We start from the raw sequence: 22217 nt of genomic DNA, 5'->3' as shown, positions 1-22217 counted from the left end.
TTAAAATTATTTATGAAGCAAAAATACGCTACGATTTTAAAATTATATTTCTAATATATTTGTGAAATCCCCATACCGTATTACAAATAAAAATTTCCACAAATTGTAAAATAACCTGACGGTATTCCAATATTTATTTAATGTACCATATTATGAATAACTTTGCTTCATTTGAATTTGACAGAAGTTTATTATTTCGTTGTACAAATTAAGATAGATTTTTCTTTTTATCAATTCTAAACTATAATGGAAGAACAATCTTCCTACTAAATCTATAGTCAAATACTCAGTATTGGAATTAAAAACTGCTCAAAACAGTTTCCGAAAGAGTTTCAGCGGTATACTATGGAATTTTAAGCCGTACTATATCATGCGATCAAAATAACGCATGTATTACAAAACTGCGCTTAATAATGTCTACAAAATTTTATAAATTACAGGATATTTGTAGTTTTTTTCTTTTTTTACAGAATCCAAAAACGTTTTACAATACGCCAATCTACTTTTTTACCTAACTTCAAACGCTCTCTCAAACAATCAAACTGAATATTGTTCCGAAGGTTCCTGTTCGTTCACTTTTTTATAAAAATATAACAACATGTTTCGTCATATAAACACGAGGTTCAAAGTAAGTTCTAACGATAGAAAACCGGCTTTATAGGTTTAGCTACGTTGGTCGATTACCGCAGCAGTCATTTTCATTATTTGCCCCAAGCAATGCGTAAAGCAATGTTCAAATAACGCTGCATAAATATATGTACTTTAATATTAAAATTGACCTTGTAGTTCACTAAGCCTATTTGTTAATATAAATTGATATTAGGTTAAACGTACTAATTTAGATGGCGACTATTTGTCATCATCATACAGATTTGAATTCGTGATCAATTATGTACAGGCAAAATTGTATTCAATTTTATATTAGATTGAAAAACAAACTTGGTGGAAAGATTATGTTGTACTGGTAATTTCCCCTAATAAATGCAGTGTGTAACTATATGCGAATTATATATAGTAGTCCAATAAATTCTCAATATACAACTAAACTATTCAATATATAACTCTGAAAGATGCATCGATGCTCGTTTCATATGAAATTTCACAAAAACGAAAACTATATAAATATCAAATTTTATACCAATATAACGATATTACTAATAAAAATAAAATACAACATTTTGATACATACACAATTGGCATTGTTAGTTAAAATTTGCCAAGCCTGTCTGGAATATTTTATTTATACCTTTCTCAGTCTAAACGACCTGTTGTAAACTCGATCCAATCTCTTAAACAGCATACCCTGGAATATTCTGATAGATATCACTGATCTTTATTCCAAATTCAACATTTTTAAAATGATTAATAGTTTTCCCTTAATATAAAAAGCATTAAATAAAACACATGATTTGAATTTTTCTCTTTTATTCATTTTTTTCAGAGTCGAATCGAAGATAAAAACACGAAGTCTATAAAAGCCCACGATTGTCTTATCCTTGCTGATTTTAAGACAAGGTTCGTGCCAAAATGTTTTAAAACTAGAAAAATAACTAAAGTATCATATTACTACAGTCTATGTAAGTTTATAACAGAATTATCTCATGCATACTTCTATATCGCAGAATGGAACCATGCCGTAAACTCATATAGCTTTCAAATTGTCTAAACCTAATGGTTATAAGAATCCGAGAATAACTGATTTATACCTTTCTCTTCGTTTTCGAAATCGTTTTACAGTCAAAGATTTCAGCCTGCTGATTAATCCTTAGGACGCTTTCCTGGTCTACACACAATATCACACATCTCGTCAAGCCAATATTGAATAAAACGGCGAATTCTACGCTATATTTGGGGTCCTTGCGTCATGTCGTAGTTTTTAGATTCAGATAATTGTGACGTTTCATTGCTTTCCAGTGGCTTCGTAACTTCCATATTTGAATTAGACGACGCGATATCGCTTTGAGCTATTTGTTTTTAATGGTATACGCTTTTGGCACGAGTTCATTTCTTCCTTGCCAACATAATATTTCATTTTAAAATATCGGATAAAAGCTGTGTTTCATCAGTGTTTTTATCAGGAAATTACCAGAAATTAATTGAATCAAAATTGATATGCAATACCGCTATATCACAATTAATAAAAATTTCTGGAAATCACCATCTAAATAATTGCATTTGAACGTGTAGCATCGATGCTTTGAACAGGCTGTTGTCTGCCAAGAGATTATTGTTTTATAGGCAAGTTTTGACTCCTGTACAAAAATCCCAATAGTAGGCAAATTGAATATACCTTACAATTGGATTTAGGGTAACTGTTTCCACTAAGTAAAACTACATTACTCGGTACACAAAGATTCAGAATAAATGTATCAGAACATTAATGCGTCAGTGAATAAAAAAAGTAGAAAGGATACAGATATACAAATTAATATGAGAACATAATAGGTTTCTGTCCTAATTTAAACAATATCAATTTTTTGAATAGCCAGACAGAACGTTGACAATATTTTTCTCGAATTTTAACTTTAAGTGTCATTTTGTTTTCAGAATTTCATTCCCTTTTTAGCACCGCTAAAATCACCATTTTGGATAAATGTAAGTTAGAGTATGGAAATCTCAAGCCTGCCCTGTCAACATCTATGTTTGTTGTTTGAAACTTACCTATTAGATCATTATGTCGGAAACGTGTCCCTATCACCAAGTCGTTTTATCTACTAAGCCGCAGAAAAAACAGAGAACATTACATGATAATGTTTTCTGTTTTTTCTACGCCCAATTCTTTTATCCTGCAACTTACTAGGTGTAAGAAAAAAACTCAGCTGTGGCTATATGAGGCGAAAAACATAAAGAACAGTATCTTCAACGATTGCTGTAACTTTTATAACACTTCTCTAACATTTGGAATATTAGGATGTATGTCTATAATACCATACTAAATATATAAGTAATCTGTCGGAATACACAACATATACTACAGTTTTATATAACGCGAATAAATCCATGACAGGAGCATGACAAATCCAATTAGTAAGGTGGGAAATGTTTTGAAATGAGAAAAATAGAATTCTAAAAGCTATATTTGAAGTCTGTTGATCCTTTAGTATCAAATATATAAAAAATATTATGAGTAATGATTTATATATCAGATTAGCATAGTATTCACCTGAATGAATTTGCCTAAACGAACTATGAAACTCTATTATTTCTATGTAACAATCACACATACTATGCGAAAAGTAAAAGAGTAAATCAATGAAAGCCCTCCTATAGAAAATCGGCCCTTATCATTTTTAAAATAGCCCGAACTTGAAATTTACCAATACATACGTCTTCTCATTTACACTTGTATAACAGCTAAGAACAAAATTTCACGTCATATAAACGATGTAAATGCGACAGTTTGCTTTGACAGTTGTGTTATCAAAGTAGTAATTATCATCCTTTGTAGGTATAATTACAATGTTTTAGTACCGCGCGCAACAAGCATGTGTGTATGAAACCTTTGGAATGTATGCCTGGAGAACCGTGTTTTCGCAGTACGATAGCGCTAAATCGAGGGAATAACCGATCATTAACACTATGTAACAAACAAACAAAATAACGTAATCCAAAGCGTGTTGGCAATATACTTTCTGATGGGAGAACGCGCAATAACTTCACGTTACCTTACTCAGAAAGGCACAATGCCGTACGCCAGGGGTGTGCAACCTGCGCCTCATAAGAAAAAATTATGCGACCCGCGGAGTGCCACTATTGAATAGTGTTCGGCCCGCCCGAAACGAGTTTTTGATTTAGTTTAACCTGGTGCGTGCGAATATTTCCAATCCATTTGCGCTGCAAAGCCTATATCAGATGTTTATGACGTTACAATGCCCTAACATTTGGCTTGAAAACTTTTGTGCCCGCTAGAACTACTAGAAGGCCTATGTTGAAAAAACGTGCAGTTTTGCCCAGTTATTTGTATCTGGCACTCATGTAATACGAGAGAATGTTACGCCATAACGTACTATTTAATTCACCTAAATTCCAGAAGTTACAATCGTACTGGATCTTCGAGTGAGGCAAATGAGCTAAAAGATGACCATTTCTGAAAATCTCCTTCACTTTTTATATATAGCCTAAAAATAGGCATAATGAATACTATATAAACCTTTCATCGTTATGCGTGAGGCAAACTCGCAATTACGTTGTCCTTTTGCAAATGTTCTCTACGAAATGATTTTTCATGCCGAATTGAGGTTAAGAGTCTGTAAGTTACCTTATGCTATAAAATATCAATAATGATGATAGATTGTCTCTTGATTACCAAATACTTATAAATCTGTTCTTATTATTCTGTAAACAAGAATATTTTTCTTAGAATCGATAACTGACGCCGTAGACAAATACCTGCAGGATATACGTAATTATCTGAGGTAGTAAATCGACGCAATTGTCATGACAAGTGCGCTAGGCGCTATGTTTTTTATGATAAACAATATCTACCGTGGTATGAATAGCTTTATAAACCGTCTTTGGCATCAATATAAAGTCACGGGTTAATTATTCGACACGAAGTGTACCCGTTTTTTATTTTGTATTTTTCTACCTCATGTGAAAATTGCTTTTCTCATTACTCATCGGACCTATTGCTTTGAATTTTTCAGGGATTGCTGTAGTCGCTAGGAGGCTATTACTTGTATTTATTCCAAAAACCCCTGCGTGTTCTGTGGGATTCGTTTTTTGTTTTCGACGTTTTGTGTAGTGACGTTAACAAAATTAAAAATTGATTCTATCGGTGCGGCGGTGCCGCGACCGCATATCAGCGAATCACGTGCTGAGCAAATTTTTTTTTTTGCGGGGGGAGGGAGGGACTATGGTTTTGACACGGAGCATTTGGTATTCCAATGTACGTTAAGACAAGAATCATGAATCACAATTGTCACAAGCAGGACTTTGGAAAGGACAGTCCGGGTACCGATACCCTGGCGCAGCAGGTACACCTAACGGATTATGGCTCAATACATGACTGAGACTGCGTATTGGAAACGGAGTGTGCAATGAATCGGTCTTCCGATTGTTGTGACATAAAATATCTTTTTTCTTCAATTTCTCGACCATTTTTTTTGAATATTTATATTTTACTATGGTAGTGTTTCGGAAAAGTTGATTTTATATTCATCATCGTGGTTGTATTACTCCGCATTTTTCTGAGCCAAGGAAATTGCGTGGATCCCCTCGTGGATTTTCGGCTGATCTATTTTGTGGTCTAAGTTTATGGTCTAGGTCCGTATGCTCTTCTAACGGTAATTTTCCAATAACGGATTCTGTATCCATGGACACGAAATAGACCTACGGGTCATTTTGTTATTATTATGTTGTTGTTGGACTCGAAATATACATATGGATCGTTCGGTATTATGTTGTTGTTAGAATTCTTTTTCTTATTGTTACAAAAAAATCGCTTATTATCATATTTTACGGACCATAATGCGCACTTTACCTCATTTTATGTCAAAAATCGGCTGTGAGCGTAATGTATGAATCAGGTAGTGCCTTATGCTTTATTGCCGACACTTAAAACCAGTACCGGTTGCGCCGTATGTATGCAGTATCGGATACACTATATTCCTATAGTCTGGTACGTCGTACGTTTCGTTTTTTGTGTGCGATCAAACCATCAAAATCATTGCGCCTCTTGTGGCGGTTCCGCTTTCGCTTAAGTTGATATCCGGCGGTCAGCTGCGGTACGGTTCCCATCTACTGCGACAGATTGCATACTCGTATTACTTCGTTTCCGCTTTCGTGCATTTGAGCATGGCTCTCTTGTTTTTTAATATCTTCATAGGAGCAACTGAAACTATGTTTGAATCTTGACATAATTTAGTTCACCTAATTAAAATATCCCCGCAACGAAGTTAACGATAACGGTACCCAAAGGTGTTACTGAATCTGTAATCTGCATCTGTACTGGCTTTCCAATTCGTGAAAATTCCTTCAATATGCTGATGTCAATACACTATCAGCTCCCTAAACCCGTGATAAATAAGCAAAAACAAAAAACATATATTCAACTGAACTGTATTGAAAACAATGTCAAATAAACAATTACATTTTTGGTGATGATATAGTCGATGAATAGCCAAATAAAAAGAAAAACAACGAGACATATATATCCGAGGTATAAGTGTTTATGTGAGAATTAAAGTATAGTATATATGATATTAGACGGAGATGAGAGTAAAATAGTATGGTCCTGTATATTTTTATTAGATTAATAAAGCGATATATATGATGAATACGGAGCAACGTGCACAAAACGTATAAAAACATTACAAGTACCAGAAAACGGGAAATATATTGATGTTCAATAACAATGAATACATACCATAGTACGTGCAAAATTTATCTAAAAACTGTCAGTGGCAAAAAGTTTCTAGTATTAGTTCTCAATATTACAATACTATGACGATTGAATATCGGAAATGAAGAAACACAATTCAAAAATGACATTGTGTTTTGTATAAATGGTTTTTTGAAAAGTAACTGCAGAACGAATCTGTTATGTTTCAAATTACCCATATTCATATTTATTTACCACTAGTGCTTCCAAACGAGATTTCATTTCAGCCATGGTACAGTTGGAAGATCTTCTTCATCAGTGACGTCATCATCTTCTCTAATATTCTTTTCATTAGATTGTTGGGATGATGATTTCGTGAAACTTTTCTGTCTTTTCGCCAGTTTTGACAGCTGACTGATCTTTTGCTGTTAAAGAAACGATCGGTGTTGCACAAGAAGAAAGTAAAATGATGAAATTCCCAAACAAGAGGTGTGGCATCGCAAATATGAGACGAGTGTCACACAATGAAAGAATGATTTCAATGAAAGAATTTCATGATTCAGTGAAATTGAAATATATACCCAAATATTACAACAACAAATAGCATCATTAGCTATATGAGGTTCTTGTAACTTGTATCTTATAATAAAACAGTAGGTATGTACTCTAAATTAAATTTATAATATAGATACGGGGTGTTGGATGTTATATCACGATCACTGCTACTAATATCGCTAATGCTCACTTCATCACTGATAATAATATATTTTAAACGAAAGGATAACTGATCATGACTCGTAGAATTTTGTATACGGCGTTGTTCCAACACAGAATAGACTATATTAGAGAGCAAGGTTCGTACCGAGTGTACTTACACAATTTCATATACCCTGGTGTGGGGCTGTGATGAGGACTTGAATGCGATAATACAATAAATATAAATGAAAGATAAAAAATTAACGCATTTTGCTCCAAACAAGGCGTGTAAAAGCACCCATTCATATGAAAAAAGATACTATTTAGGGAATGAATTTATCAAAGTTGTATGAAACGAATCGCTGCAAATGTATAAAGGATCCAGATTGAGTTTAGTAATAACATTATTTAATCTGTGTAATGTATTAAATATAATACAGTGAGAGATCAATTAGCATTATTCACCTTGGCTTTGCTGCAAGCTTTCCTGGGTAGCATCGTCCATTCGGCAATATTTGCTTCAGGTCTTTGCTCCGATTCGGAATCAATGTTATCAAAATTGATTTGCTTGATTGTGTTACTTTTAGTCGATGTTTTGGTCTTTGTTATTGGTGCTTCAGCATCTTCGCTATCCCTGACTTGATAACTTTCATCGTTTTCCGTTTTGCATTTGAAAAATGTTTTTCGTAAAGGCGATTTCACTTTTTTCGGTTCCAAAATTTGATTGTTCTTCACCCATCTTTTTCCTGATTTATGATATTTCATAGGCGATATGGGTACAACGCAATCGGTGGAGAGGTTTTTAATCAGGTTAGCGATATTATGAGTCTTGCAACCTTCTTCTCTTAAAACAAGAGGATGGGGTTTGTCGTGAAAGTTTACCTCGTCCGCATTATTCGTAATTTCTGATACCGGATACGGGCTTGAGTTGTCATCTAAAATATATTCATCCTTTATGTCAAATTTATTAGAAATTTGATTCTTTTTAGATCTTCTCCGAGGAGGTGTTAATATGGTCGACTCGAGAAGGTCATTCTTTGAAGTTTTCCCTGTGGACGTTTCAAATAAAAGGCGATCTACTTCATTAAGGTCACCTTGTAGATTCCCAATATCAACACTTTTATTACCATCGGTTTCATCACAATTTGATCCTTCGTTCACTTTATGGTTCGAATGCAATTTACTGTCACTATTATAATTCTTGCAGCTCATGGTGGTTTGATTTCTCGCTTGATTTTCTGTATTATCAATCAAAGGATTGGGAGAAAATGCGCCATGAAAATCACCAGAACCATTTTGTAAGTTAACATTTTTGGTACTTCCATCAATTGCAGTGTCGAAGTGTTCACATTGCAATCCCTCGCCCATATGCCTTACGGAGGAGTTGTTAGTCCGCAAAATATGGCCGTTCTCGTTTGAAATTGCGTTCATAGGTTTACCTTTTAGAGGTGAATTCATGTATTTTGACATCAGATTCATGTGTAAAGACGTCAAAATGTCATTTTCGTCACATTTTAATAAGATGGATGGAGAACTTTCTGAAACACAATCTATTTCACTCGATTCTTCTGTTTGACTTGTACTTGCCACAAATGGAAAGTCGTCAACATGACGAGAAGATGTGTCCTTATCACCAGAAATAAATGAACGACGCGCCCTCGAAACTTGCTTTGCCAGGAACGAACGTTTGAAATCTGAAAGAATGTTATTATCAGAATAATATGCACTTGTTATGGCGTGTGCTAACAGTGTTGCCTTTGCATGTTGAAGTTTTCTGGTTCAAACCCCAACCCCACCATCTCCCCCAGGTTGTAATATATTGGATAAACAATATGGAATCGAAAAAATTCTGGTCTTAGAAAGTAGCTTTCGACATATCAGTGCCTGCTTGTGCTGGGCCCCATTTAGAGCGAAGGCGTTGAAATATTGTATAATAAAAAAATCACCCATTTGTACTTTTGGTCTTTAACTAAGGAAATTGGTTTTATTATATTTCTAGATTTAACTCATGTGAAATTCATCATTTGCTTTTGACCATTTTCCCGGAAACCGTACTTCGAAATCGAATTTATATATTGAAAAACGAAGGTTCGTGAACGTACGAAAATTGATTTAAAATAATTTATTGTTTTTTTACTTAACCCAATTGGACGATGAGTCTAAAATAAAATATCATGTATGATAACAATATGTGTCAAAATTGATACCTCTTCGTTTACGTAGTTTCTTTACTTTGTTGTCGATAATTTCTTCAGAACTTTCGTCTTGCCGGGAACTATCGTTTTCAATAGAAGATGAAATTGTTAACATTGCTCTTCGCTTGTGGATTTTATTTCTCGAAGCTCTGGTCACAAACAAAAATATTGTCATCGTAGTTTATTGTTAAGATCATATGAATTGAAATGATTAAACTTATTTTGTTATAAATTATCCACGAAGAAATTTCGTACCCAACTAATTATCTGTGTTAAAGTGTTAGACCTTTGATCAATTATCGAAAGAAAACGATATTCCAACTTGTGATAACTATAGTCTTAAAAGCACATGAAATGTGCGAACTAATAGGCATATGTTATATTCTGGCCGTTGTTAGACCAAAGCCCACATGGATATTTGAAAAGAGATACTGTATCTTTGACACCGGCTATGTCAACTTTCGGTGAAATGATATTGGACAATTTCGATTAGTTGACTGGAGTAATTTTATTGCAAGCTGCTACTATTTTTCCGGGAACAGTGAATAATTCGAACCTGGTATTGGTACTGGGTGCGACATATTCGCGCAGTTTTCCTCCTTTCGCTAATTTCTTCCATATTGTTTTCGCTTTAGAAACTTTTCGAAGAGAATCAATGGTGGATCCAACGTTTGCCTCGGTGATCATTTCTCGTTTACGCGAACGTCTTAGAAATCCGACACCATGTCCTGCAATAATAACCTTATGATACCACTTCGTAGACGGAGCATATACAATGTTACGAAGAAATGCATTGTTCAACCAGAAAATTTTTTTTTTTTTTTATATAATCAACAAAACTATGTAATCCTAAGGATATAAACCAAGTAAATGTGAGATAACATAAAAGTTCCAAAATCGAGTCAAAATTAAAAAAGAAGCATATTGAATGTTTCAAATAAATTTAATTCATTAAAATAATACATGTAAAAGTGCGACGAAAATCGATGAAAGATCAAAACAAATGAAATCAACTATTACCTTTTGCAAAAGAAAACATGGAACTGGGAAATTTCTTTCGCCTTGATAACCAATACTTGAGACTGATTGCTGGCGGTGAATTCTCCGTGAAGTCGAATTCTTGAAAATCCTGAAAATAGTATAGATAAACATAGAAAGTATTGATGTGATAAAAAAATAAAAAGTTACTTCAAGGTATTGTGTTAGAAAAGTTCGATGTAATTTAGGAGTTTGGGTATTTCTTGCATTTCATGTCTTTCCGCATTAGGGGCAGTACTTTTCGTCTAGCGCAGAAGTCATCAACTTTTATCTTTCGTCGCCAACTTTCGTTGCGCAAATGTTTAGTGGATTGTGGACCAGTGTTAACTCTAAGGAAATCATGAGTGCGAAAGTGCTTCGCAGTCGAAAAAAAAAGTGCGAAAGTGCTTTTTCTGATTTTAACTAGTTAGGTGCCCTAGCTTTGTTTAAACTCATTTCAAACAGCATAGATACTCGAAAAAGCGCTCCTTCCGTTAATATTGTGAATTGAAGTCTTTCCGTTAACGGAGTTTCGTTTAAACTCTTGTTAAAAACAAGCGAATTCATCAAAGGACACCTGATAAGCACACTTGTCGGGAATAAAAGTTTCGTGCAATCAACCACTAGCATCAGTAACAAAGCGCACTCCCGCCTGAACAGACAAGCCTTGCAAACTTGTTTCTTCCATCTAACAGACACCGATTGATACATGCAGATATTAGTTACTACCGGCCATAGCTAGGGAGGGGGATCATTTGTACAAAACCCGGGCAAAATGACATCCCCATGACCCATCACCAATATCGCTTTAGTATAACACGCTTCCTCGTCCGAAAGAATATGCTTGAAAGTAGTCCGCCCTCTTCCCTTTTAAGAGATTGGTTAACGTCATGTTTCTCCGGCCAGTTTTTCTTTGGGAAATAACGCAAGATCACCATGAAAGTACCGCTGTTTTTATAGATAGAGTGACCTACTTTCTATCGAAGATTTTTTTTCCGAAATATTATGCAAGATCACTTTGAAACCCCTTTCATGAGCTAGCTTGGCCTAATTTATATTATACTGTCTCACGGATTACGCTAAGACGTGTAATTTTCAAATATCGACTTGCATTGGTTTGCGTGCCAGTTAGTTCAAATCGGGTAGAAAACATCATATATTTGCAATTTTTTTTTAGAAAGGCCATGTACTTCCAGCATTTATAAATAACGCTCTCTCTAATGCTGCAGACCTAGTATGAAATATTCGCATCTCAACGCCACTTTCAATTACACTAATAGTAATGATGACACCAAAGAGTTTTCCTTTGCGAAGGTACAGGAAATACAACAGGGTGATTCTTGAAAAAAACATGAATGTAAAAAATAAACGAATGACATGATAGTGGTTCCCAAATAATTTTGAGTGTGAGGCGAAATACCAATCCATTTGATAAATCTTTTTTAGTCGACCACGTGAACGCCGAAATCCCGGAAATTAAAGTTGAAAGAGAAGTACGCATTCTCACATAAATAATCGCGATATATAATCGTTCATGTGCACAAATCTCACATGTAGCATCGGTTAGTTGTGCATGAAATGTAAAACTCTTATGTGTGTGCGTTTCAATTTCAATAAAATCAAATTCGTTTTTCCATGCACCATTACTTGTAATTTTAATATTAATTGCGTTCCGAGTTTGTAAAGTTTAGAAACCTCTTGTATATACCGTTACCACTATTTTGATTGGCTAAAGAAAGATAACACGTAACCGCTTTTCGGCAACATGGTATTCGTTTTATATCTGCTTTGAACAGAGAAAAAAACATGTGCCCTCTCAGTCATCTGATCACAATCGAAAATCCGTATTCATTTTTTTCGCGATTTCGGCAATCGTTATTATTAAGGGTTTTCGTCGACTGAAAAATAAACATCGTTCTGTTAATTATATATTTCAGGCCATGTTCTTTATATCCTGCCATAATTTGCAAATCTTTATTAAGCAACCCATGATTATAAAATAGCTTTGCTTATCATTTGTTGCTGAATCTTGTGCTATCGCTTGTCAATTATAGCAGAGACGTAAGGAACATATTTTAAAAAAAATTTAAATTTTAAAATTAAGCATATTAAAAATGTTTATAAAGAAATTAGCCACGTTATCAGCGCCAACTAACAGAAAATAACTTATCATAAATCACAATTAAAATTCAGTCGGTAATAAATGGCGCTAAGGTGATGCCATACAGAACAAAAAGATTTGGTCGCGAGAGTTACCTTAGATGACCGTATAACGATGTTGTTTTATAAGCGGAAGGTAGAACAATCAAATTTAATAAAAAAAAACCGGGGTTACGACACCCGTAATACATCAAGTTCATTAGACATCTCTAAAGACTTCTAAGTTGGTTACTCGATTACACTATACTATCAATATTACACTTATTACACCTGTTTGAGTATTCCGGACAATTTCGAATTTGAAATAAACGAAAACTCAACATATCATAATTAATACACAAAAGTAAAATAAACATTCATCGAAAAAGTTATTATTTAAGAACAACAACATATTCGTATAATTCCGCCCAAACCCCGATGTTCGCAAGTGAGATGATAAATAAATACTTTCCGTGTATTCGATAAATCAACTTCTGCAAACAGTCTTGGTGCAAAATATTTCCATCCAGTGATATGCTTACAAATATTCTCTGCTTTAATATCATAACCTCGCCTATAGGACTGGGCAAAATATTCGTATCGTTTCAATTTCATACTTTGCGCCAAAAAAGGCACCAACAAAGCTTCCTAATTTTAGAAGAGTTAAAATAAATAGACTATTCGAAATAAATATCCCAGATTTCAAACTCCGTATATTGGCAGCATGAATTAGCCGTTTCATGTAGGAGCCGCACATACAATTGATTGTCGAAAATTAAAAGTTAAATTGACGTTCTGAGAGCCCACACATGGTATAACATGTACAGGCTATAACCAGAAAAAAATGACAATTCATAATCCTTTTATTGTGCTTTCAATTAGCTCGTTAGTGATCCCTCCCATCCTTGGCCAAGTAATGTTTCGAAAATGTGAACCTTCCACTCAGCCATGCATGGCGGGTGGAGTGTTGAAATCGTGAACAACAGTACAACGTAAAATCAATCGTGAATTTTGATGTAACAACGCACACTGTCGCCGTCATGAATTGCCGCCTAGGAACATCGGAAATGATTAAATTCGTGATATTTTGAGTATTTTTGCACCAATAATTAAGGCGTGATTATCAAAATGGTGAATTTGCAAATTCCGTAAATAAAATTGTAACATTTTAGCTAGAATTATCACCGGGCAGGGGCGCAGCCAGGATTTTTTCAACGGTAGATTAGGGGGAAGTTAAAACATTACACCAAAACTGCAATTCGCGACGACGTAATGCGTTTATAACTAAAATGTAAGGTCGTTCACGGCGAAATTTCGCAGTTACGTATAGCCCGCCTTTCTTTGCCCAACGGTCCGAAGTCCTATTTTTAAACATCGACCATTTATCCGTAGTCAGCGGGCATCCGCATCTAGAAATGAAACATTAAAAATCACGAAAATTAAATTTGGAGAGATCTATAACTCGCAGATGTCAGTAGTGTCATCATGGTTTATATGTACAAAAACACGCTCGCATGTAGCGACGATCAAAATCATGAAAATGTGAAACTATTACTTGAAAATTATTGTTAATGAAGTTAAATTTTTATTGTCATTCAATGATTATTTCATAATTTTGTCATAATCGAAGGCTGCAGTAAATTTTTTGTCGCTGCGATCGTGTTGTTAAACTATATTAAAGCATGTTTTTATTCACTAGCAAATATTAATTCTCACGTAACGGCGGACATCGTAGTTTGGTTTTTATATTTCGGATAGAATTGTGAATTCACATCGCGAAGATTTTAAAGACAACTATTAATGAGCGCATTCACAACGAAAATTGATTTTGTTCTGATTTTTATCTTCTGTGTAAGATTTGTATCAGTTCGTAAATTACCGTCCCGAGTTTAAGCGAACAATAATATTATTACTGACCCCGGGATGCGATATTTGTGAAGCAGATAGTTGACATTTCTATGCTTTTAATTTTAGATAGTGTCTGTGTTACTTTCGTATTAAATAATAATTGAAAAACTCCGCAAATTGGTTATCTCTTGAGTACTCAGTGTTAAGTATTTACGTAACTCAGCTTTGGGTTAAAACACTGATAGTAACTAAACACATGAATAAATCGGCAATAATGGCATTTCAACATGGTCAAAATAATATTTCTCACCAATATCTCATGAAAGTTCCATAAAATACATTATTTACTTGTCTTACTTATCGATGTTTCTAAATTTACAAAAACGATGTTGACACGCTTTATACAAAATCGTTTCAAATTTATTGTTTCTACATGTTAGCGATAGCCGTCTGGTTAATTCTTACCCGTAACTCATTGTAAAGTAATGTTAATAAATTGTGTTTTGCTTTCCAATGCGCGGTTAACCGCTGTTAAATTCGTTCGTTTTCCGGAATTGCAATCAACAATTACACATCTTTTATTTATCAGTACCCAATAAAAAAAGATAACATATCGTGAAGATGAAAAAAATCGTTGAAACTTGAGTTGAATTAGTTGCAATTAGCGCCTGATTAGGCACCAGAGCACTCGAGCCCAATGTTTTTAGCATTAGTCGCATATGTAAAATATCCTTAAAGAAGTGCTGTTTATTAAAGTCATCTCGTCTTATGGCCACGCAGAAATGCCTTTATTCCCGAATTATTTTATCACAATTTTAAATCAACATTCAGGATTGGCACAATCTCAGATTTGCGAGGTTTATCTGTAAATTAATACAGACACCATAAAAAAATTATAAAAGTTAATTATCGTATTAAATATTTGCATTCCGGCATCGATAATAATAATACCATTCGCTTAAAATTGGGACAGTAAATTTACAAACGTTGATAGGTAATATCAAGTCAACGCAAATGTTTATTTTGGTTTTGAAATTTGTCGTTGATGCCCTTAACAGCTGTTGCCGATGTGAGCGCACGTGTAAGCCTGGATTGCCAAACCCAGGATATAGTCGCCAAAACGATTGCGGTGACAAAAACAATTAGCTATTATAACGAAATTAACCAGTAGAAAAGCTTCCTTGCTAATTTTTCGACCGACGTTCTAGAATCCTGCTGTGCATAAAAAATATTCCTCATTCGTTAAAAATATTCAATTCGAAAAAATATTCGATTTTGCCCACCCCTACTCGCATATTAATGAGGAAATAGTTTAGATTGATTTTTGACCCTGGTCTGAGTTTGATTTATCGTGAATGACTAGACTAGCTAATACTGAATATCGCAAAATTCCGCGAAACGCCATTTGCTTTTAACATTCGTGGTTACAATAAAATGGATGTTAAATGTTAATACGACATATGTATTTTGTCAATTTGGCGATTTTGCAAATCTGTGAGATGTTGCTAAAAGTTTCTTCTAATTTAACAAACAATGGCCCAAGTTTACATTCCATTACTAAACAATGTCGTGTCGAGTATCAGAAATTTCTGAATGGCTCCAGTAAATTCACTAAGAAGAGAACACAGACCTGTCAAACCAGTACTAGAAAATCGTGTACTTTGGTCACAATTCATCGATGTCATTGACAGTCACATGACCACTCTCGTTTAGAGAAAGCACTGCCTTGCATTCGGACACCTGGTTTCAAAGACGCCGCCGAGCGTTTTCGCGGTCGAAGCGGAATCGGTGTGCTTGTATAATAATCATATTATAAACAAGAATTTTGCCATTAATGCAAAAGCTTTATCTTCCATGTCTTCACCACAGATGTGCAGAATTGAGTTACAAAAGTACTAGTATGTTACTTATTTGTCAACTTAATACGCAAACAAAAACATTTGTCAACTTTGAATTTTTATTCCTTTCAAAATCGAAAAAAAGTGCTATTTCTCTTCAAAATCGGAAAAAAGTGCTATTTCGCAGTCCCTAAAAAAAGTTGCGAAAGTGCTTCGCAATTTTCGCAAAAAAGTGCGCTAATAGTGAACACTGTTGTGGACCATTAACTTTCAGAAGAAAAACAAAGAGAATCCTTCAGCAAAATAGACATCTCCAAATTTTGGTACTCCCGAAGTATATGATCCAAGATGGCGGACACCGGAACATAGCATATGTGTACCAGGTTAGGGTTGGGCCATAATTTCAGGTACAAATACTACGGTAGTCACTTGGCTAGTAGTCCCCGAACTCGAAATAGAACAAAAATAAGAAAAATTGGAATAAAATTATGGCCTAATCTTAACCTGGTACACATACTACGTTCCGGTGTCCGCCATCTTGGTTCACATACTTTGGGAATACCCGAATTTTTAATTAAAATAAAAATTTACCACTCAGTTCCTAAAAACAGCATCATCATTCATTGCTACAACAATCAAATGATACTAATTTATCAACATCTTTAGCAATTTTTAGTAGGTTTGTGGCTCATCTTATAATGTTTATGTGGCCCAGCAGTGGGTCATGGCCCGCTGGTTAAGAAACGGTGGTCTAGCGTTATCTTCCAAGTGAAAACCAGAACGAAATACATTTTCCAATTACTTTAGTAACAAAAATCAAATTTCCTTACGTGATCCCCTGCTGACTTCCAGTTGTGATGTTCAATAGTTAAGTCGTCAGATTGTACACAACCAGATTGTCTTCCTTCATCATCGTTAAAATTCAAATGTTGATATTCCAACTCATTTCGAACTATTTCTTCTGCTTTTTGTTCCACTGCACAGTTTTCAGAAAGCGAAGCCGGTTCAACAATTTTCTCTTTATTTAATATATTTCCTGAGTCTTTCAAAGGAGATGAAAAATTTTGATTGTGATATGACCCGACATGTCTGGCGTTGTTGAATGATATGGGTTTGTTTTCTGGTAACAAGTGTGGTCGCGGAATTTCTTTGAATACTTGATCCGCGTTACTCACATTTTTCAAATTGTCGGTTTTTGAAGCTGGTGCGGAGATACGTTGAGAAGTAGCAACAATTTGCTCCTTGGCATCATGTTTCAAGTTTGTTGAAAAACGCCGAATTGATAAATCCAGAGGCATAGATTCTACATCGTTTACGACTGTTGAAAAATTTTGGCAGGATTCGCAATAGTTTAGCTTTCCTGAATTTAGTCGGGGCGAGGTGAGATCTAGTGCTTCACCTCCATCCGATACTATTACCGCAGCGTTTTCACAGCAAAATTGTTTATTGAGATCCGAGGCTTTGGTAACCTCACATGAAGACCCGACAGTCGCTAAAGAATCAACTTTTTCACAAGATACATCGTGGTCGAAACGAGGGAGGGGCATAGAAGATATTGAACGAGGAATGACCCAAGTGAATGCATCATTAGAATCAGAAGCTGTAAGATCCACAAACGCACCACTCGTTGTACGCTCATTCTGGTCAATATATTCGTTCTGTATGTCAGGCGTACTTAATATTTTGTTGTCCTCACTTCTGCCAGCTTCTTGGGTGTCTGCAATGTCCTGCGAAATACTTTCGCGTTGATTATCCTATATTGAAAAGAACACCATGAAGGGATCATTGAAGCATAGTTGAAAATTATTACAAATTAAAAACTGGTATTCGGAAAATCATGAAATGAAACAGAATAAAAATAGTACATGCTTCATTTAGAAATATCAAATTCATGATTATGTAGTTTCCTAATTCCATACATGGATTTACAAATAAAAATAACGACCAATCAACTCACGTTTAAGGCGTAGTATTCCTCACAATCTTGAACCCTGTTTTCAAATGTTTGGCAAAGTTTAGGTGGCAATAATTTTTTCTGAGACTTCTTGTGGGATGCTTCATCTTCACTGGAACATTCAGAATTCGATGACGGACTAAATTCCGAATCAGTCGTTTTAAGCTGATTTATAATTTTCTTTCGAGCCTGCTTTGATGCAGAACGTCGAACATACTTTTCTACGACTTTTTTGCAACGTTTTCGTGGCGATCGACTTCAGGCATAAAAAAATAATGATAAAATTTTGAAGATGGGAACTAATTCTATAATGTATTAGAGTATGCGAGTAAGCCAGATGATTGAGCGATAGGGTTGAATATATCAAAAATCACAATGTCCAAATAGCAAATGAATTAGTCATTATTTCGAAATCTCGCGCTTTTAATATAGGTTTATTATCATGCCATATATAACTTGATGATACCAGTTTCAAAAGTCAAGAGACATAGTAATAATTAGCTTTAATATATTTCCGGATAGGAACCAAAACATTTGATATGTTTCGTATTATTTGCGACACGTGTTATTAACGATGGTGGAGTAGCTGGACTAATTTAAGTCTTCAATTTCGTTAAAGGGTCAAAAGAGAAATGGTAATTACCGGTATGTATTGTGGCAAAGTTCTGTCTAGGAAACAGTTTATGATGCCGTGTTATTCACTTGCATATATATTATTCTTATATATATTTTATTGGGAAATTCAAAATAAATACCAACCGAAAATAATACTCTTCTTTCTCCGATTTCTTGACTACAATTTCCGCGCTACCCTGAATAAATAACATCTGTCTACATTTGTAAAAATAAAAATGGATGAAAACTCGAATCATTGATACAACTTCCATTAACTGTAGACGAAACCACGGAGCTTCAAATATAACCAAACTATTTTCGCTCAATCCTATACAAAAATACTGTACATGAAGATCTTCCCATTTCAGTTATTTTCCACAAGCGAACTTTCGTGAGGACTAAAAATAGATAGACTACTTTCTACTTGAATCAGTAAAAGCGTTTCAAGTATATATATAGGCTAATAGTAAAAAAGGTAAATACATTAGCTGATGGCTTTCTTCGTCGCTTTCCATTCCCAACATTCTCAGATTCTTTGTTTTTTTCAGATCCAAACTTTACAGTAACTAAATCATCTTGTAGTTTGTCTAACACCTTCGAAGGTTGGGGGTGTGACAATGTTTTATTATCAGAATCGACGTCGTGGACGACAACGATATTATCATCTTTTGCAACATCAGAAGAAATCAGAGATAGAGATTCTATAATATATGGGAATATTTTATTATACGAAGCCTCCAGTACAATTAGGGGTTGTATTAAACAAATAAATGAATTTTTGGAGCCATTTTTAGTATATAAATCTAAGTATTTGTTTAAACTTTAATTGGGTAATTTTGCAAAGCAATATACAAGTTTTTCCTATATATATATTCTATGTTATTAATAGTTATTTCTAACATCGCTAATTTGAGTTTGCTGAATTTTATCTTGCAATACGAACATGAATACCTTGGCATTCATTTTGTTGCATGGCATCGTTTGCATCTTGTGTGACGTTTTGAACAGAATTGACAATTTGGTTATTCATTGAAATATCTTCTTTGTCACTCACCTGAAATATAATTTTGATACATAATATAAATATAATATAAATAACATGTAATCAGAACTCAGTTCACTCACCACAACGTGTGTATCCGACGTAGGAAAATTGGTTGTTTCATTTTCACAAATTTCTTGCTTAAGGTAAGACAACTGCTTGCTGAACTCCGACCTCAATCTGGAGAAGTTTTTAATGAATGTTATACATATCAGACTGACACATATTATTGTAATGTTTGTCGTAATAATTGCACATAATAAAACCTTACACCATGGACGTGTTATTAACTTAGTAAAAGTAAAAATTAGTAAAGAAAGTGAAAGATAACTTTCCGCAAATAAAGCATACAAATCACATTTATTTTAAATAGTACTATGGACAACAAGTTACGAAAGTCCGGATTAAACTCCAGAAATCGATTGATATAAAGTCGTTTAAACATTGGGAATCCAATTTTAAAACATTCAATTCAAATTTTAATACGTTGTAAAACAGTTTGAAAATGAGCAAAACAAAAAATTGTTCAGATTTTCTGTACGCGAAAACTTTAAAACCACATAAAAAAGAACTCACTGACTGTCAATAGGAATACCTGCTCAAGACGCTTTCTCCATTTTCTGCACATAACTCCATTGTACGATTGTGTAATTCTGACAATTCAATATCCGAGATGGAAGTCTTTTTGTCAATACCTTTCGACTAAGTAAAAATTGAATGCAAAATTTAGGTGAGAGATTCCTTAATAGCAGCGATAGAGCGACATTGAGAATCTCAGTAAGTTTACATTACCAAACAACAAATATATATAAACATATTCATACAATATATGTAAATGACATTCGGTACAATTAAAATTTATATTTACCGAAACATATATTCAAAGAGAAAAATACACAGAATTCAAATCAACCCAAGCTGAGTGGCGATAATATTACCTTTGTGACTAGCCCACGTGAATCTGCAGAAGTGCTATCATTGATGTGATAATCTGAAGAATGCAACTCGGCTTCAGTGTTTCTGATATCTGAAAAAGGTGCGTGATTTTGTGTTGCTTGTCTCCATTCTAGTGATTCATGTACAGTTACATCGTCCATGTTGTTTGGCGTTGTGAATTTCCGATTTCCAGTGTCTTGCAAAACTTTCAAACTCTTGACTTGCTCCAGGAGTTGTGTATGTTCAAGTTCTTTTGCCATTCGACCTCTGTTACGCGCTTTCTTATTTTGTTGAGGTTCATGCGCGGCAGTAACATCACCATCGCGTGATGAACTATTTTGAAGTCTGTCTTTGACAATGATTTTTACTAACTGCACAATAAGCTTTCTTTGTTTATTTATAATTGCCTCCATCGAAGCGTCTGATTTCTTTGGCCCCATAGTCAAACAAGAGGACACAGCTGTGGAAGTATTCTTTGTAGGACGAGAGTATGTCTTCTTAGATTCAAATGCATCGTGCTCACTGCAAAAAATCAAATGATTTTGTTCATCGTCCTAAAGCCGAATAATTCTAGAACGAAATTTAAGTTGCGACATGAATGATATATCTAGTATAATGAAACTGATAGAAAAAATCTGTTAATTACGGTACGTTATATTATGATTTTTGAGAAATAAATGTAAAACTCACTTTAATATTTCGTCGTAACGATTTTGAAAACTGCACGAACACCCAGAGGTATTTTTCAAACAGCACGCTGAACTATTTCCATGAGACGATTTTAATGATTTCTTTGAGGATCGGCCATGTTCTCCAGAGTCGCCGTTTTGAGGCAAAACGAAGAAGTTTTGCTGATAATCCATCGCGGGTATGTATACTCTTGGATGATACTGCACAATTGATTGAGGTAAAGAACTGGTCTCTGAAACCGAACTTAACGTTGACATACAATACGTGACAGGCATAGATTGGTTCGGCCTATTAAACACAGGGGAAATGTGACATTGTGATAAGGACGATAATGTGACATTGGACGTTATCGATTTATGAGTTCGTTGTATATTCCCTGAGCACGGTGTTGATGTGCCCAAAGATTCACAGTTCCGGCTTTGAATTGCAGATATATCAGAGGATGAGATGACTGCTGTGGTGATTCTTGAAGGATTACTAACTAAGTTAGTTCGGCGAGCTGGTTTTGACGCCGGAAGGCACTGTGCGTTCATTGTCAAATTCAGGCATGGGCTTCAAAGTCCAATTTTACTTCACAAGCCGTAGCCACAATGCTTATCGTAAACATATGTACTAAATAGAAAACTGTAATTAAGAAAAGCAGTGTTATGTTTTGTTTATTCCGCAAGAAATACGCGCTCGGATTATGATGGAATAGAGCCCCAATTTTCGAATTTTTTTGACATGATGGTTGACAAATACGTACTGGATGTTGATAATCGCCTTATGAAGTTTTCTAATACACGTCTACTTTGTGGAAAACTCTACATCTTCATTATTACGACACAAGAGTAGGACTATATTATCTAGTAAGTGCTGATTTTTCAAGAATTTTTAAAAAGAAAACCTCCACAAAATTCAAAAAATCAGCAAGCGAACATACTCA

General features: G+C 34.6%; 1 protein-coding gene across 1 annotated transcript; it reads right to left on the bottom strand.

Annotated features, from left to right (window-relative positions):
• Positions 1–6069: 6069 nt before the first annotated feature.
• LOC120336899 (uncharacterized) lies at positions 6070–21942 on the bottom strand. Its single transcript, XM_039404679.2, has 14 exons — positions 21293–21942; positions 20605–21124; positions 20262–20368; positions 19750–19846; positions 19576–19678; positions 19108–19325; positions 18769–18821; positions 18013–18265; positions 16886–17809; positions 10234–10342; positions 9770–9941; positions 9226–9362; positions 7484–8712; positions 6070–6747 (listed from the first exon to the last, which is right to left on the bottom strand). The coding sequence occupies exons 1-14, from the start codon at positions 21823–21825 to the stop codon at positions 6601–6603; spliced, it is 4602 nt and encodes a 1533-aa protein (XP_039260613.2). The 5' UTR covers positions 21826–21942; the 3' UTR covers positions 6070–6600.
• Between the last annotated feature and the right edge of the window lie 275 nt (positions 21943–22217).

The sequence above is a fragment of the Styela clava genome, chromosome 2, assembly GCF_964204865.1.
Source record: "Styela clava chromosome 2, kaStyClav1.hap1.2, whole genome shotgun sequence".
NCBI lineage: Eukaryota > Metazoa > Chordata > Ascidiacea > Stolidobranchia > Styelidae > Styela > Styela clava.
Note: the sequence above shows the minus strand (reverse complement) of the source record. Positions and strands in the feature narration are given on the sequence as shown.

Bases quoted from the DNA above. Each gene is read 5' to 3' on its own strand.
- LOC120336899 (XM_039404679.2), bottom strand. From the start codon at position 21,825: ATGAACGCACAGTGCCTTCCGGCGTCAAAACCAGCTCGCCGAACTAAC. The intron at 21,125-21,292 runs GTGAGTTTTACA...GATTTTTTGCAG, and splicing joins CGTTACGACGAAATATTAAA to TGAGCACGATGCATTTGAAT. The intron at 9,363-9,769 runs GTTCGAATTATT...GTTTGTGACCAG, and splicing joins GCACCCAGTACCAATACCAG to AGCTTCGAGAAATAAAATCC.